The sequence below is a fragment of the Arvicanthis niloticus genome, chromosome 9 (assembly GCF_011762505.2).
Source record: "Arvicanthis niloticus isolate mArvNil1 chromosome 9, mArvNil1.pat.X, whole genome shotgun sequence".
Classification (NCBI taxonomy): domain Eukaryota; kingdom Metazoa; phylum Chordata; class Mammalia; order Rodentia; family Muridae; genus Arvicanthis; species Arvicanthis niloticus.
Window position 1 is genome coordinate 31,831,220 of NC_047666.1, and position 17,441 is coordinate 31,848,660.

At 47.9% G+C, this 17,441-nt stretch overlaps 1 protein-coding gene across 3 annotated transcripts in view; it reads left to right on the forward strand.

Annotated features, from left to right (window-relative positions):
• Positions 1–17,441, forward strand: part of Fgd5 (FYVE, RhoGEF and PH domain containing 5) — a 97,735-nt gene that overhangs the window by 63,719 nt on the left and 16,575 nt on the right. For 2 of the 3 annotated variants that reach the window (XM_076940131.1, XM_076940132.1), the window contains exons 6-10: positions 7,327–7,487; positions 7,711–7,870; positions 8,433–8,523; positions 10,630–10,680; positions 11,202–11,260. In XM_076940131.1, the coding sequence (XP_076796246.1) occupies positions 7,327–7,487; positions 7,711–7,870; positions 8,433–8,523; positions 10,630–10,680; positions 11,202–11,260 (522 nt within the window). The remainder of the gene's footprint in view (positions 1–7,326; positions 7,488–7,710; positions 7,871–8,432; positions 8,524–10,629; positions 10,681–11,201; positions 11,261–17,441) is intronic. The other variant, XM_034512230.2, reaches the window with a different exon arrangement.

The window sequence follows — 17,441 nt, forward strand, 5'->3', positions numbered from 1 at the left end:
ACTCCCAGCAGGAGTTGGTTCCCTTGAAGATGTCTAGGGTACCACTGGACAGCTTCTTCCTGTTGTTTGTCAGTGCTTCAGGGGAAGCCAGAGCAAATGGGTGTTTGTGATCAAAGCGAAGTATGACTTGCTGGTTATACTTCTTTGTGTCCATCATGGAACTCAGCCGGGTAGGGGACTGTAGGTGCCCCAGAAGAGTCCTTCCTGTCCCCAGTCAACTAGGTGGGGGTCTCCTGCTCTACACAGATAGAATCTGTGCGTAGGTGAGAAGAGCTTCCTTCAGGGGAGCGCTTTGGCAGCTTCCTCTTCCCTTAGCATTTGGCAGCAGACAGTGTTGGCAGCAGAAGCAGGTGGACCTCCCCCTGCCCAGTGCTACTCTCCTGCCTCAGGTTAGATCTCTGGTGCAGACCTAGGAAGTGGAAGTGGGTGTTGTGTCTTCAAGAAAATAGCAGGTTTCAGACTGAAGAGATTGACCCAGTGGTTAAGAGCATCTGTTGCTCTTTCAGAGGAACCTGGGGTTCAATTTCCAGCACCCACATTGGGGTTCACAACTGTCTGTAATTCTAGTTCCTGGGGAATCCTATGCCCTCTTCTGACATTTCTGGCACTGCATGCACATGCTATTCAGACTACAAGTGTTCCTACACAATAAACAGAAATCTTAAAAAAAAAAAAAAAAAAAAAAAAAAAAAAAAAAAAAAAAAAAAAGGAAGGAAGGAAGAAAGAAAGGGGTTCATAAAAAGGCACATGAGATGAAATTGTGCCTCAGGAGAGTTAGAGTTAGCCACAGGCAGCCATGACAAGGCCCTGAGGTGAACATTAGGAAAGATAGTCATCACATATGGTGTAATCAGGGACCTGAAGGAAAAGAGACAGTCCTCAGTTCTTCTGTTCCCAGAGTATGGGAGAATTGTCACATTGTACCAGGGCAGCATCAGCAGGAGCCTACAATCTTATAGGACAAGCGAGTTTGATGCTTGTGGGTTTGAGGTGTGTGTGTGTGGTGGGAGGTAAGTTCCAAAACCCAGCCTGTGCACTAGAAGCCAATGAGGCACTGATAAGTTTAGCTGTAACGCAAGGCTGACTTGGATCTGGTTGGTGGGAAGGGATAGACCTTACATGCAGATGTTGTGGGCAGGGAGAGAACTCAACTCTGTAAGTGCTGGAAGCTCACAGTCTTGGCCTTCAGAGAAAGACTGCAGCTGCTGTAGCCTGACTTTGGGGACAGGGAGCAGGACATAGCTGATCTGTAATCTGACGCTGGGGAATTCTCAGGCCTGTGGCAGCAGCTTTGGTTATAGCTCCTGAGCTCAGGGTCCTGAAATTCCCCAGCTCCTGTCAGTGGCTGGTGTGATAACTGCTCAGTGTATCTCAGACCCTTCACTGTTAAGTCACTAATACTGCTGCTACCATCACTATGGTTGGTCCCTCCCAATGCCTCTTCAAACTTCTGCTGACACTCTCACAGGTGATATGAGCTCCAGGCTCTGCCACCAATTCTGTGTCTCTGTCTCTTCTGCTGCCCTTGAAACCCAAAGCCAAGGGAACCCTCAAAGCACTACCATTTCTAGGGCTCAGACTCATAGCTCACTCTTCTGTGGTTGTGGGTGCTACTGCTGGCTGGGCACCGCCTTTCTGCCTTACAGGTGGGACATCACAGGAGGGCATTTCTAGTGGCTCTCCAGTGACCTGGGAATTCCGTTTCTACAGCCAGACAGGTGTTTGCACCAACCACAGCAGACCTTCATGTAAATGGATCACTGTGCTTACGCAAGTCACACAGCACCGTTCCGTTACACCAGTCACAACAACCTATAAACCCAGGGAAGGTTTTCACTCTCAGGCATGCTAGGAAATGGTTCAGGTTCTGAGAGTATTCATGAGGCTTGTGATTGAGAAAGTCCTTGGTAAACTTTAAGACACAACTTAAGACTGTTGTGGCCGTGGCTGCATGTACACTTCTGTAGCCATGATCATCTCATGGGGTCTCTGGGATGCTTGGTGCTTGGCAGGCTGGCAGTTTGACTGACAGTTCTCTCGGGTAGCCAGGGCATAGGGAAAGAGCCCACCGCCACCCAGGGACTCAAGTAGTCCATCTCCCAACATTTCATTTGTTTACAGGAAAATTAACATCAATAGGACTTAAAATATGAACTTGTGACAAGCATTGTTTTAGCTATGTTTAGTGCGCTTTCAACAATGCTCACCTCCTGCCCAGCACCCCAAGGACACATGGACTCCCCTTACCTGTCTCATCCCCATGGTGGTAGCTTAATAGAAGGCTTCTGAGCCACAGGCTCTCCACAGCTACCTTCTTTCTCCCACTTTGCTTCAAAGTCACAGTGATGGGCGGAAGAGTTTCCAAGGGCAGGTGGCCAGACTTTCCTCTCCAGTACTGTCTCACGCTTCTTATTGTCCCTGGTACCTTCCTGGCTGGCAATTCCCCACCCCATGCATTTGTTGACCTGTTCCAGTAGGTTTTCAGAATTCGTTCTAACTTGAGCCCTCCTTCACAGCACAGTATTGTTTGGCTTCCTTATGTTTGTGGTTCCCCAGACTCCTGCTGCTGCTGGTTTCCTGGTTCTGTGGTGGGAAGATGCATTACTCTGGCTTTCTCAGATGGATGGGGACTTGTGTTATAACCTAGCACAAGGCCACCATGGGCTGGGGACTGCACCATTTGTGCTTGGCTCAGGTGTGACTTCTGCTCCTGTCGCTCTTTTGAGGACTGTGTTGCTTGAGCCCTCTGATATCAGTGCATTTTTTAGCGTACTTCTCTGGCTGGGCATCTTTCCCATGTTCTCTCTCACGGAGTGTGGGTGGCCTGAGAGAAAGCAATGCCTAGAGGGAACACCAGGAACACAGAGTGGGACACTTCTGAAGTATCCAGCCCAGCTTTCCAGGTGTAGGGAAAGAGTCTCAAAGGAATGTGTATCCAGTAGCCAGGATCAATACTGCAGTGACCAGCATGTACACAGGCCCTAAGGCCAGCGGAGTGAGCATGTTGGGAATTGAGAGACGTTCCCAGCCAGGTGGAAGATGTTATGAGAGGGAAACTGAGAAAGTTGAGGCCAGCAGGAAAAGAGAAGGTAGAGAGCCTCACACCATATGAAGCTTTATCCCGAGCAAGCATCTAAGAAGCTGTTGGTGACTCCAGGAAAAAGTGCTGTGGCATGCTGGGAAACGACACTGACTAAATGTATTTGGTGACTAGCTATGTGGTGAGGGGCTAGACTGATCCCAGGGAGGTAGGGGGACGGGGCTCTGCAGTGGCCATGCAAGCAGCAGATATTGTTTGGGGTGAAGGACTCCAGAAGAAGGCCCAAGCATGGTGGGTACCAGACATGCCTGGGGAAGTGGGCGTAGTCTCTCCAGGGAAGACATGGGTGAGGCAGGGCTTGGGTACCCTGGGCAAGATAGAGGTTTTGGCTGAATCACATGGAGATATGTGATTCAGGATTTGTGGGTCCCCAACTGAGAACACTGTCCCCTCTCCCAGGTGGTGTGAACTGCAATAAAGTATCTTTAAGCTCCTGGACAGGGCTGACCCCTCAGGTGACCCTCTCAGAGCACTCAAGGAAAACGCAGGGTCTGCAGGAGTCTGATGTCAGGACATTTATGAGTTTATGTATCAAAATGTGGTACTGTTTCCCCACCCATCCCCAATCTGTTCCTCCAGCCAGCTCCTCCTCTGTAGGCCAAGTCAGTGTCCAAGGTGACAGGCATGACAGGGTCAGTGTCTCCTATATGCCAACCCTTCACACATTGTCTCATTTGTCACATTATATAACCGTAAGAAATAGCAGAGTACAGGCCTAGACATTGCGCCTCAGAGAAGGTGAGTGACTTTCCCTGGGTCACACAGCTGGGGTGAAGTAGTGAGCCCTGGGAAGGAAAGTGGTGTCCCTGTGACCTGGAGGAATGATGTCAGGGAAGACTTTCTGAGGAGATGGGTCTTGACCAGCCGAAAGCAGAGGTAGACCTGAGGAGACAACTCTTGAGGGAGGGTGTGGAGACATTAAGCCATCTAAGGAGTTTTTTCATGTCATATGTCAGCTCTCAAAGGGACTCAGAGCCCTGGTGACTCAGGTGGGCAGGCATAGGGAAGAAAGTTAAGGAAGGATGCCCTAGTGGGGTTGAGTGGCAGCCGGAAATTCTGGGGACGAAAGGTTAACCCAGACTATCTCCTGCTTATCTTGCCTCCATGCCCATGGACACTATTAAGAAATTTTTGTTATTTTTCATTGTGGTGATTTCGAGACAGCATCTCGCTGTGTTGCTCAAGCTATCCTTGAACTTGGGATCTCATACCTCAGTCTCCTAATATGTGCTCTATTGTACCCTGCTAGGAAATACGTTTTAACTGAGCAGAGAAAACCCTCCTTCTAGCTTTTGGGTCTTGCTGTCCCCTCAAGGCATACTGAGATCACGGACATCTTGGGAGTTTTAGTGGGTACACATTTTAGCTCAATAGGAAACCACAATTGCTGTTTACATGGTTAGCAAGGGATGAAGCAGGGGCCACAAGGAAACCCATGGAGAATGCCTGAGCAGGTGCTATTGCCTTCTGTATGTTTGTGCTGCCCTTCCTTCATGACCCTGATTGCTGAGGCAGTAGGTGACCCTTGGAGGGTTTAAAAAACAGGAAAAAAACAAAAAAAAAGTTTGGTACTCCAGTTTGGCCCCCATCCACTGGGAGACTCAGAAAACTGTTTGCTTTCAAAGATATTCTTGTAGCTTGCCTGTATGTAGTGAATTAATTTTAACAATAGAGCTTATGTATGTGTGCAAGACAGACAGACAGACAGACAGACAGACAACCCATCATTCCAAAAAAAATTTTTGTCCCTGCCAATAACAGAGGTTACCAGGGTATGTACATTAGTGCTCTATCCACCTAGTTTGTATTTTCTATAAATATAAATGAAATCTTAAGCTATAGTATTGTGGTGGGTTTCTTTTCCCTAGCATATGCTGTCAAGGTTCCCCCATCTTTGCCTGTGTTGGTACTTCATCCATTAAAAGCTGAGTCGTAGTCCTTTGTGGATGTACCACAGTCTGCATCTTTACCAGAGGATGGGTGTTTCAGTTCTTACTTGTGTGTAACAGTAAGTTGCAGGAAGCATGTGTGTCTATAGTTCTCTTGGGCTGGCTCCTGAGTCTCACAGTGACTCTGTAACCTTTTGAGGGCCACATGATTTTTCCTAGAGTCTATTTCCATTCACCCTGGATTAAAAGGGCAACAATAGATAGACTTAAGAAGTGATTTCATCACCCAAGTCTTCAGGTCCTGCTTGGTGAATCAGTGAGTCTGTTGGAATTAGCTAAGGAACATGGCTGACTCGAGATCAGCTGTATCACTAAAAATTCCCACCCAAGAGTGGGCAACGAGTCTCAGAAGCTGCTTTAGCAGCGTCTCCTGTTTAGCTTGCAGACAGCTTTACCACTGAAGGGTCTCTGCTCCCTGTCCATCATTTAGAACTTTCATGTGGCTTATATGGCCTCGGCTCTGCTTTCTTGAGTGTCCTGAATCTTTGTTTTTTGAGTTTCAAGAGCTGTATAAATCTCCTGCAGAAGGGAGTGACTCAATGCAGGGGATGCAGGTACACACCCTCATCCCCACAGGCCTCCACATTCTCTACTCCTTGTAATGCCAGTTACTGTGAGCCTGTGACAGTTATCCTGGCAGGTGTGGGTTTGGTTTTGCATGTTTCCCTAAGGACACATGGTACAGAGCATCTTTCCTTGAGTTCCTTGACTCTTTGGAGACTTGTGTTTTAAAGCCTTTTGCCCAGTTTTCTGTTGGGTGGTTAGTCCTTTTTCTTGTAACTCTGTAAATAAGTCTATTATCAAACATAGGATTTCCAAACATTTTCTCTCATTCTTTAGGTCTTCTTTCTCCCTTTTCAAGCTTCATCCATCTGTCTGTCCATCTGTCTGTCTACCCATCCATCCATCTATCCATCCATCCATCCATCTACCCATTCATCCATCCATCTATATTAGGTGGAACCCAGTATCTTAAGTGTGCTAGACAGGTGCTCTACCACTGAGCTATGCCCAAGGACTCATCTTTACTCTCTTGATACTGGTTGGGATATATAAGAAGACAGTCTAAGAGAGCCATGAGAAGCAAGCCAATAAGCAGCACTCCTCCATGGCCTCTGCTTCAGATCTTGCCTCCTGATTCCTACCCTAACCTTTCTAGATGATGGGCTGTAAGTTGTAAGTTGAAAGAAACCCTTTTCTCCCCAAGTTGCTTATGGTCATGGTTTTCTCACAGTAATAGAAAACAAACTAGAACAGGTGACAAAGCATGGTCTTCAAATTTATGCATGGCAAGGGATAGCAGCAGCTAATGCTTAAGTAATGTTCTATCCGTGTCCTGTGATAAAAGCTGAGTTTCCTCTGCCCTTCCCCCATCCTTATGATGCTGTGGGTAGTCTAAGGGAATGCCTGTGTGCAGTTTAAGGGAAGAAAGTGACAAAGGGAGTGCCAGGCTCCTTCTTACCTTGGACTAGATTAGAAGAGAAGTCAGGAGCAGGATGATATACAGGTGCCCAACACAGACGTCTCCGGGCCTCTGTGAGTTCACTTTGGTACTCTTGCACTTTGGGGTCACAGGCACCTGGTGTCGCTTCCCCCCCCCGTGTGTGTGTGTGTGTGTGTGTGTGTGTGTGTGTGTGTGTGTTTATTGGGGGAGGGGATCTTCTTATGTAGCCTAAACTGACCTCAAACTCTCTATGTAACCCAAAATAACCTTGAACTTCTGATCCACTGTATCTTTTATTTTTAAATTTTAAAATTATACTTGTGTGTGTGTGTGTGTTTGTATGTGTCTGAGTGTTATGAGTGTGTATGTGTGCATACACACTCATGTCACTGTACACAAGTGGAGATCAGAGGACAACTAATGGGAGTCAGTTTTCTTCTTCCAATTTGTGGGTCTCAGGAATCAAACTTGTCATGTTTGGCAGGAGGTGTCGTAACCCACTAAGCCATCCCATTGGTCCTGCTCTGGATTCTTAAAGTTCTTTTTTGAGGAAGTAGAAAGCAAGGACTTTGCATTTCCTTAAAGAAGGAATCACTGACTAATTCCCTGTCTTGTAAAAGAAGGGATCCAGCGAAGTCACCACAGCATGGCACTGCTCTGTGTGAATAGCAAAGACAGCCCTATACCAAGTGGGTACAAGCTGGCCCTCCTGGTCCACAGGTGATAGTGTGGAGCCAATGACAGTCAACTCAGCTCCTGCAGCTGCCTCTGTACAGGTCAGGGATCTGGAGCCTCAAGGGCCCTCCATGCATAACAGGCCTCTGGGGTTGCAGGATTTCCATGGAGCTGTCCTGAGGGCCTTGGAGAACGTAGAGCAAGAGGGCAGAGAGCCACTGGCCCAGGAGGAACTGCGGCAGGGCCTTCGGGAGCTCCCAGCTATCTGTGACCTTCACCAGGGCATCCTGGAGAGCCTGGAGCAGAGGCTGGGGGATTGGTGAGCAGCCTGGGGTCCCACACCCCATTTATGCCACCTAGGGGTGGGGGGATAGACAAAAACCTCCACAAATACAAAAACGCTGTCTCCAGGTGACAAACAGGGAGTCCAGCAACAGGTGGTAAGTTGTGTGTACCCCAAGCAAAACAGCCTTTAGAACCCCTCCTGTCACCATTTGCTTGTCCCAAGGCTGACTTCTCACTGCCTGTCCTCTCCCTAACAGTGGGGAGGGCCAACCACAGGTGGCCGACATCTTCCTGGCCCGTGAACAGGAGTTTGAGCATCATGCCGTACACATCCTGCAGTTTGACAGGTACCTGGGGCTGCTCGCTGAGAGCTGCCTGCTCTCACCCCGGCTGGCCACCACCGTCCGGGAATTTGAGGTGGGTCCCAAGTCTTTAGGGATGTATTGCTGTAAAGATGTATTGGGGCCCAGCCAGGGGGGACATGGAGAGACTTAAGAGAAGTAAATGAGACATACAGGAGGAATGAACTAGGCCGTAGGTGAGGAGACCCAGCGGGAGCTAGAATGTTCACCCCAACAGGAGGAGAACCAGAACAGAATGAATGACCCCTGCAGGGCAGGTGGCTAGGCCACAGGAGAGTCTTGCAACTAGTTCTTCCATTGATATCAACCAAGCAGGGACCCAGCCAGAGGATAACCAAGGAAATGGTTAGCACTGGCCACAAACTGGAAGCCTAGCTCCTGGGAGGGCAAAGGGAAGCTTGCTTCTGTTACTAATGTCGGGCACAGTAGGACCTCAGAGAAGGGGGTTTCTGAGCTTGACCGCTAACCTGGAGAGATGATCCGAGAGGGCTTCCTGGTGGAAGCCGGCCTGGGTCTGACAATATGGGAGATTGCAGCTGGTCGGAAAGCAGGATGAAGGGGGTGCGCTGTGGTGGGGTGGTGGGGTCTCTGACAGCATCTCTCCTCCCCTATCCAAGCAGCAGAGTTCGCAAGGGGGCGGCCAGAGCATGAAGCATCGTATGCTGCGTGTAGTCCAGCGCCTCTTCCAGTACCAAGTGCTGCTCACTGGTGAGCCCTTTGGGTCCCGGTGAACTGAGGTGGGGTAACATGGGAACAAAGACTTTACTTCATGTGTGTAAGCAGGTGTGAGGAAGATGGCACTGCTCCAGATGCCTAGGGCCTCACAGATTCAACCTTGCTTCAGTGGCTCCTCCTGTCCCCAAACCCAGAAACCTAGTGATACTCTCATTGTGCATTTCCTAAATCAGCTGACATTTTTCAGAAGCTGCCTTCCTAGGTGAGAATAGTAGATGTTCCACCTCAGGCCTGTGACACCCCTGTGGCTTTGCTGCATACTACTTCTTGAGGCCTGTCCTTCCTAGCTCTGTGATAGGCTCTCCAGCCTTCCTCTCGCCTTCTGTCCCTTTGCCACCTGGCTGCCTCTTCTCTTTAGCCTATCAGTGAATAACTGCCTTTGTCACTGTTCTACTCCTGTAAAGGGACACCATGGCCAAGACAGGTCTTACAAGAGAAAGATTTCATTAGGGGCTGCTTTACAGTTTCAGAGGTTTAGTCCATTATCATCATGGCAGGAAGTGTGGTGGACATGGTGCTGAAGTAACTCAGAGCTAGTCACTGGTCTGCAGGCAGGCAGGCAGGCAGGGAGGCAGACACTTGGCTTGACATGGACTTTTGCGTCATCAAAGCCTACCTCCAATAACACACTTCCTCCAGCAAGGCCACACCTCAGAAGCCTTCTAATCCTTCTCAAATAGAGCCACTCACTGGTGACCAAGCATCCAAACATACAAGCTTATGGGGGCAGGCCATTCTCATTCAAATCACCACAGTGATCTCCCAGGGCCCAGGCTCAGGCCCTCCCTCTCGGCCTCATGGATTCCCTGCACCTCTGTGCTGTATTCCACTCACTGTGTACAGCCTCCCACATAGAATCAGTCCCTATCTTGTTCCTGTGATTCCCATAGGTGTCCTTCTGACACCCCTGTGGGGCAGAGCACATGCAGTTTCATGGGTCACAAGGAAATTGTGCTGGGGTTGAGGTCTAGAGAATCTGTTCATTTAATTGATGAAGTCACCACTGTGCCCTGCCTATATCCCAGCCCTCTGCTGGATGCTGGCAATGCAGTAAATGAAATAGGCAACAAATGACAGTTCAGATGGAGAGCTACACTATGACAAGACATGGGCTTAACATATGCCAGGCCCTGGGTCCATCTCCAGTACCAATGATTTTATATCTAAATATGCAAATATATTAAAATATATGAATATATAATATCTGTGTTGAAAATGTTACCGGAAAAAAAAAAAAAAAGCAAGTGGGTACAGGGTTCGGGAAGGGGCCTAATGTGTTAGATACGGCAGAGAAGACCTCTCCAAGGAGGTGGCAAGGAACAAATATCTGAGCAAAGAAATGGTACAAAGCTCTAGAAAGGATGCCAAGGGGTCCAAGGGTACGAACAAACTTGGGATGTTCAAGGGGCAGCAAGACTGCCTGGATGGCCAGACCTTAAGGAGCAAGGCAGAGGGTGGATAGCAAGGTTAGGACCATGTCAAGAGGTAACACCTCCTCCCTGTAATATAAAAATGGAGCAGCCCAGCCAGATATATTATGCATATGACACCTCTGGGGTATCCTCCAGAGACTCCTCAAGTCTCTTGAGATGACATCTGTCATCCTAAGCTGTGAGAGCCTGGGGGTCTGACCAGCAGAGGAAGATAAGGTCATGGAGTTGGGTGGTCCAAGAAGGATGCTTTGTCTAAAATGTTCACTGCTCCCTCAACCACAGCATGCTCCCTTCTGGGCTGGTGCCTCAGTCCCTACCAGGGTGGACCCACTGTAATATAGTCACACCGTAATATAGCACTGTGTAGATTGTCATGTCGTGTAACCAGAAAACAATAGACAGCAAGTACTTTCTTATGCCTGTACCCTAGAGGTACAGCCATACCAGGCACACAGCAGATCATGAATAGATATGGGTTGAATGAGTCAGTGACTAGTAGTGGTGGTCAGGATGCTAAGAGGGTCCTGGTCTTGAAGTGGGCTAATGTGTTGAAAAAGTGGATGCCCCATTCTGATGGAGGTCACCATGGAGGGCAGGAGACTGCCTCACTGGTAGAACTGATGGTTGTTTCCTCCTCTCCCTCCAGATTATTTAAACAACCTGTGCCCGGACTCAGCTGAGTACGACAACACTCAGAGTAAGTCTGGAGAGACCCTGGAGGAAAATACACCTCCTTGTTGTGTCTCCTGTCCACCAACACTCAAACCAGTGTCCAGTGTAGACCTAGAACAGCCCAGCTGTGTGTATCCTGCATACGACACCTCTAGGATATCCATCAGAGACTCCTCAAATCCTTTGAAATGACCTCTCCCATCATTAGCTGTGGGAGCCTGGGGGTCTGACCAGCAGGGGCAGAGAAGATCACACAGTGGAGTGATCTACAAAGGATGCTTTGTTTAAGATGTTTCCGCTCCCTTAACACCATGCTTCCTCCTGGGCTGGTGCCTCAGCCCCTACCAGGGTGTCAGCCGACATAGAAACAGAGGCAGTCATGGAAGAGTTGGGGTTAGGTTCATGACCTATTGCTATAGTGGGAAAATCTGGCGTCACTCCATCTTCGTGGCCCACAGAAGACAGAGGAGACACACAGAGAAGAGGCAGGGGCAGTGGAAGCTGGCCTAGTCCTCATAAAGCTGCCATCTGTCCTTTCCTCTCCAGGTGCTCTGACTCTCATCTCCAAAGTGACAGACCGTGCCAATGAAAGCATGGAACAAGGGGTAAGTTGCACCATTGGCTTCTCCAGAGTGGAGTCCAAGGCCTGCTTCACTCTTCTCATCTGCCTTCCACAACCCCACTGTCTGTCTCCTGGGACCCTGCACACTTGTATGAGCCTGAGGCTGAGCCCTAACCTAGTGGGAGAATTCAGCAATCCATTAGTTATGTCTTTAACTGGTTTAGAAGAGGGTGATAGTGGTGTGAACGGCACGGCATTGCTCAGCAGATGTGCTTTGGCAGGTACAGAGAACCCACATGGAATAGGAAATGGAGTCTGGGGACTTCCCACTGCCTATGTAAGTCGGGCCTTGAGCTCACCAGAGCAGTGACTAATAACCATGGATAGTAGTTAGTGAGAGAGGGAGGGGCTGAAGGTTCAAAGGATGGAGTGTCCCAAAGTTAGGGTTTAGAGGAGGTAGGATCACTTCTGATGAGAGGACATGCTGTGGAGGGCTCTGCATACGTGGGCATGTAGATGAGAAGTCAAGGAAGAAACGGCCTGGGCAGAGGCTTGGGGTAGGAGATCGGGGTACATCTGCTGTGTTTCGTCACCTAGTGTGGCTGGTAGGTCTAGATCTGGAAACAGGCTAGAGCTGGCTAGGGTGGGAATCTGAAGGGACAGGCTTGAATACACAGGTTAGTTGGGGGGGGGGGCTGCTTCCAGGAGGACCAAATTGTCATAGTCATCTGGTCCTCTTACCTCCCCCTGAGAGGGTTGGACCTCACCCTTTGTCACTTTAACATCCTATGCATTCAGTGAGGCGTCCTCAGTGCAGCTGAAAGACAGAGGTGCTTAGAAGCCAGGACTCTGTCGCTATAGCATCTGGTGGTGGTCTCCACATCCTGCTTCAGGAAGTCCAGTCTCTATGTTGGCATGAACATGAACATGTCTCCCCTCCTCGGGGAGAAGTGAGGTCCAATACACTGTACCCATAGGAGGGATGGGGCAGCCATACTCAGCTCTCTCAAGGTGAGGCAAATGCTGTGGTGGAAGACACAGGCAGGCTGTTTCCTGTGAGACAACCCTGTGCTTGCTTGTCTTAACTGTGCCTTCGTTCCCAATGAATAACACTCTACCCACCCATTCCCAACTCCGCTCTGGAGATCAGGGGGTGCCTGTCTCTCTGCGTCTGGCTTATTTCACTTAACATAGTGATCTCCAGTTCCCTTTCTTGTTTAAATGACAGGGTTTTGGTCTTTTTCAAGCTGAATCATTCTCCATTTTTTGTGAATGGATGGAATTTTCTTTTCTACTCGTCTGTAGACAGGCATTTATGCTTCTGTTTCTCTGCTATTGAGAGCAATGCCGTAGTAGTCATGGGAGTGAGTGTGGGTATCTATGTGAGATGCCCGTTCTGATTTCTTAGACATATCCAGTAGGATTGCTGGATCATATAGTAGTTTTAGTGGTTTGGATATGGAGAGTCCATACTAATTCCTATAAGGTGTAACATGCTGGCATTCTACCACGGGTCTCTGTCTCCCACACCCTTTCCCCTCTTCTTCAATACTGCTCATTCTTCTGAGGGAGGTGGTGTCTCGTCGGTCTGGTTTGGATTTCCCAGTGATGAGTGACTGACGTTGAACACTTTTGCGTATACCTGTCAGCCATGTTGTCAGTATGTTGTCTTTGCAGAAATGTCCATCCACAGCTGTAGCCAGTTGTTATTGCTGCTGCTGTCATGTTTTGTTCTGAGACAGAGATTCGATTGCCTCTGCCTCTCATGAGCTAAGCCTAGGTGTGCCACCTCTCCTAGCCCTTAGCCTCCCATCAAACTGCACAGTTGTCACACAGCCATCTCCAGAATGTCTTCATCTTTCCAGACTGAAACTTTGTCCTTAAACACCACCCTACCCAGCCCCTGAAGCCCACCATGCTACTTTCTGAACATATTTTATATTTAGATAACTTTTAAGTTACAGAAAAATTTAAGAAGATAGTGCCAAGAGTTCCCATGGGCTCTAATGTTTCCCCATTGTTAATGTTTCTATGAACGTGGAGCCCTGGCTGTGTTAAGAGCCAGTGTGGAAATGACATTATTACCCAGAGTTCTCATAGGCCCAATGCCCTGTTTCAGTCGTTACATCTTTGAAGGGTCCACCTGGAGCCAGTTTCTCAGATGTTCCCTGGATCTCATGACTGAAAAGGTCTTGAGAGAGAATGGCCATGTATTCTGCAGGTACCCATTGTTGGAATCTGACGTTTTCCTCTTTATGAGACCGGGTTTGTGGGTATGTGGGAAGGAGATCACAAAGGTGGGATTCCATCTTGTCCTGGTATGTCGTGACCCTGGTTACCTGACTGAGTTTATGTGTTCCTTTCCCATGGTCTCTGAAAAAAAAAAAAATTCGCTGTACTCAGCCCACATGTAAGCAGTACAGAGAAACCTGTTCCCTCTTCCTTTAAGCTGACAACCTTCTAAGTGTTCTGGAATCCTTTGTAGGAGATGTCTCTTCCCCCTCAATAATGGGTGCAGCCCATCCTCAAACATAAACAGTCTAATCATTTATGTTGGTACCAATTCGTGGATGTTTCTTTTAGCCCACATTGATTTATTTATTTTTCAAATAGAGAAGAGTCAACATAAAATGTTTCTAAACCCACAATATTAAGAATGAAAGAATTCCTTCAGCAAGAATGGTTCTGGAGTACTCTCCCAGCTGACCTGTGCTCCCCTTTGGAGAGTTTAGTCAGTCTCTTGTTAGTTCCTTCACTCTTCTGTCACTTGTCCATCACCTCCTTAACAAGAATGTTAGGATTTGCCAGACTCAATGGTCTTATTTCCTTCCCTGTCTTAAGATAAACTATCTCTCCAAGGTCCCCGAATGAGAGAGCTCAGGAGTGAAGCCCAGAAACCAAGCTCTAGGTCTGAGGCATACTGTGCACAGGCTCTCATTTCTGTTGGGAGCTCCCGGTTGACAGAGTGAAGAAAAGGGTGTGTGTCTACTGACCTATGTGTAGACGTGTGGATGGAGAGTGTGGATATTTCCATACCCAATCAGTCTGTCCACTTCAGTCACCCAGATGGCTCTAGCTGCTCAACTTACCAAAAGTTCTACAAGAAAGAACCTGCCTCCCAGCATCCATCTCCCAAGCAGTTTACCTTCACCTTTGAAAAATATCTGTCCTGGATATTAAAAGCTGGTTTGATCCTTTATTTTTTTTCTCTCTCTGAGTAACTTGAAGATGATGCACTACTGTCTTCTGACTCACACAGTCTCTGCTAAGAACATCGTTGTGATGCTTATGTTTGTCCTCTGTGGTGTGTGTCCTTCCCTCTGAATGCTGTGATATCGTCTCTGTTAGCTGGGTACAGTAGCTCATGCATATAATCCCAGAAGTTAAGAGGCTGAGACAGGAGAATGGCTGCAAGTTCAAGGCAAGCTTAAGTTATATAACATGAGTGTGTGTGTGCGTGTGTGTGTGTACATGTGTACATATACAGACACATATGCATATACATATATGCATGGTTTGATCTAGGGAAGGATGTAAGGAGAGCCTTAAGGGGAATGGACTGTGTTGGGCCTGCCAGTCTCCAGCTTCTTGCTTGGATCTGGGCTTTGTTGGGCATTCATTTAACTCTCTTGGATGCTGTATTATCTCACTACCCCCAATTTCCACCCCCCACACACTTCTTTTTCTCTTTTTTGTGTATGTATGCATTATTCACAAACATGTGCATGCATGTGAAGATCAATGTTGGTATCTTTTTCAATTGCTCTCCACCTGTCTTTTAATTAGTTCCTTGAGGATTTCATACAATGCATTCTGGTAATATTCAAATCTTCCCCCAGAACCAACTCCTTCCTCTCCACACCCCAATTTGTGTACTTGCTTTCCCTCCCCTTTCTCCCTCCCCATCTGGTCCAGTCAGTGCTGGCAATACATGAACTGAGTATGCGGCTTTCTACTGGAACCTGGTGGCCATGCTGGGGATCGCATCCTTAAAGAGAACCACCTCTCTCTCCACTAGTGCTACCAATTGCCAACATCTCAGTTAGGAGTTGCACCTCATGCTCACCTTCCCTCTCTCCAAGCTGCCTTGAGTTTTTTCAAGTCCACACTGTCACAACTGCAGTGACATCTGTGCAGCTGCCCTTTTGAGTCTGGAAAACGGTTTTCCTGTAGCCACACACTGCCTCTGGCCCTAACAGTCTTCTTGCCCCCTGAGCCTTGGGAGGTAGGGGTGTGACACAGGTGTCCCAGTTAGGGATGAACATTCTGCAGTCTCTTATTCTCTACACCCTGGCTAATGGTGGGTACCTGCTGCTAACAGTGGCTTCTCTGGTGAAGGCTGAGATATGTACAGATCTTACAGCAATAGTTATTGGGCATCAGTTAACTGTGATGTCCGTGTGGCAGAATAACAGTGCTGGGCTCTCTGCTAGGGCCTAGGACCTGCCTTGCCATGGGTTCTTGGCTCTAGTGGTGGTGCCAGGGATAGGTTTCATTTTGCAGAGTGGGCCTCCACCTTTAAAAAAAAAAAACACAAAGTCTCTTTATGTAGCTGTCTCTATGTTCAGGCTGTCCTGGAACACACTGTGTAGACTAGGGTAGCCTCAAACTCAGAGGAATCCACCTGACTCTGCCTCCCAAGTACTAGGACTAAAGACATGTACTACCACACCTGGTAACCCACTTTATTTTTTAAGACAGAGTCTCTCACTGACCTTGGAACTCATGGATGTAGCTAGACTGGCTGACCAATATCCATGTCTCCAGTGATGGGATTATAGGTGCCATGTCCTGCTTTCACATGGGTATGAGGGATTGAACTCAAAGCTTCATGTATGCACTCATCGCAAGCACTTTGGCCACTGAGCCACCTCCCCAGCCCTTCTGTTTTCACTCTGTGTACTTAGTGATCTGTCTTCATGGCTTCTGGCTCTTCCTCTCCTCAGCTTGGTTCAGTTCATAGCCACACCGGTAAAGAGTTTTCATGTCTGCTATTGCAGGTTGCATGTTTTTGTTTTTAATTCCCCTGAACTCCCCTATGAGGTCAGCAGCCCTCATGAAGGTCTCCATCTGCTAATACAGGGTCATCCTTTGCACCTGACCCTCTAACATAATAGTTACTTTGGTCCTTTGCTCAGAGCTCCAACACCTGTCACCTGTAATGGATGTGCGGAATGCTTTCTCTCTGAAAAATGAGTTGGCTTTGTCTTCCTGGTTTAGTAATTTAATATTTCCATTATTTTATTATTCTATGTATATGGATGTTTTGCCTGCATGTAAGTTTGTGTGCCTCATGTGTGTGTGTGGAGACCAAGAGAGGCCAGCTCTCTTGGTTATGAGCTGGCATATGGGTACAGGGACTCAATCCCAGGTCCTTGGGAAGAGCAGCCAGTGTCCTCAGCTGAGCCATCTTTGCAGCCCTCTCACCCCATAACCTAACTTGGTTTTAGATGTGTGTTCTTGTGATTTTGTTCTTTAACAAATAGCATACCTTTTACTTGTTATTTGATAACTTCATATACATAAGATGCATTTTGATCATAACTACCCCAAGCTCCCTCTAGTCCTCCCAAGCATCTCCAGTATCTCTCTCCCTCTGTGTCCTTTCCTATCGTTTATGGTAACTCGCAGAGTCCAGTTGGTTCTTCCTGCTGGAATGTTGGCTGATGTTGGAGTGATATTAGGCAGGTCTCATGCAGGTGACCATAACTGACGTGGGTTGATGAGTGCAATGGCCATGTCACGTCTAGAAGATAGCATTTCACGGCACTCCTCTCCATCCTTAGACTTTTTCTGTCCTCCCCCCTTTTTACAGAGTTCTCTGAGCCTTAGGAGTAAGGGGTGGATGTAGATTTCCCACTTACGTCTGAGTACCCAATCGTCACTTAAACTCAGCACGTTAACAGTTAGAAGTCTGACCACTGTAGAGGGAAGCTTCTCTGACCAAGATCAAGGGTAGCATTAATTTAGGTGTACAAACATGAATATTTAGAATGTGCTTTGAAACGTGTCCATTTATCAAGGCAACCGTAGTGGGTTCCCTCCTAGGGCCTATATAAAAACATGGGCTTTTAGCTGGGGTTACAGTGACAGATGTGTCTTCCTGCCTGTGGAAATCCAATCCAAAAGTGGCTGGTTAGTCCTATAGCCTTCATGCCATGATTGTACCAGTGCACACATCATGCCTAGAAGGTCAGTATTGTAGCACACAACATTTGTATCTG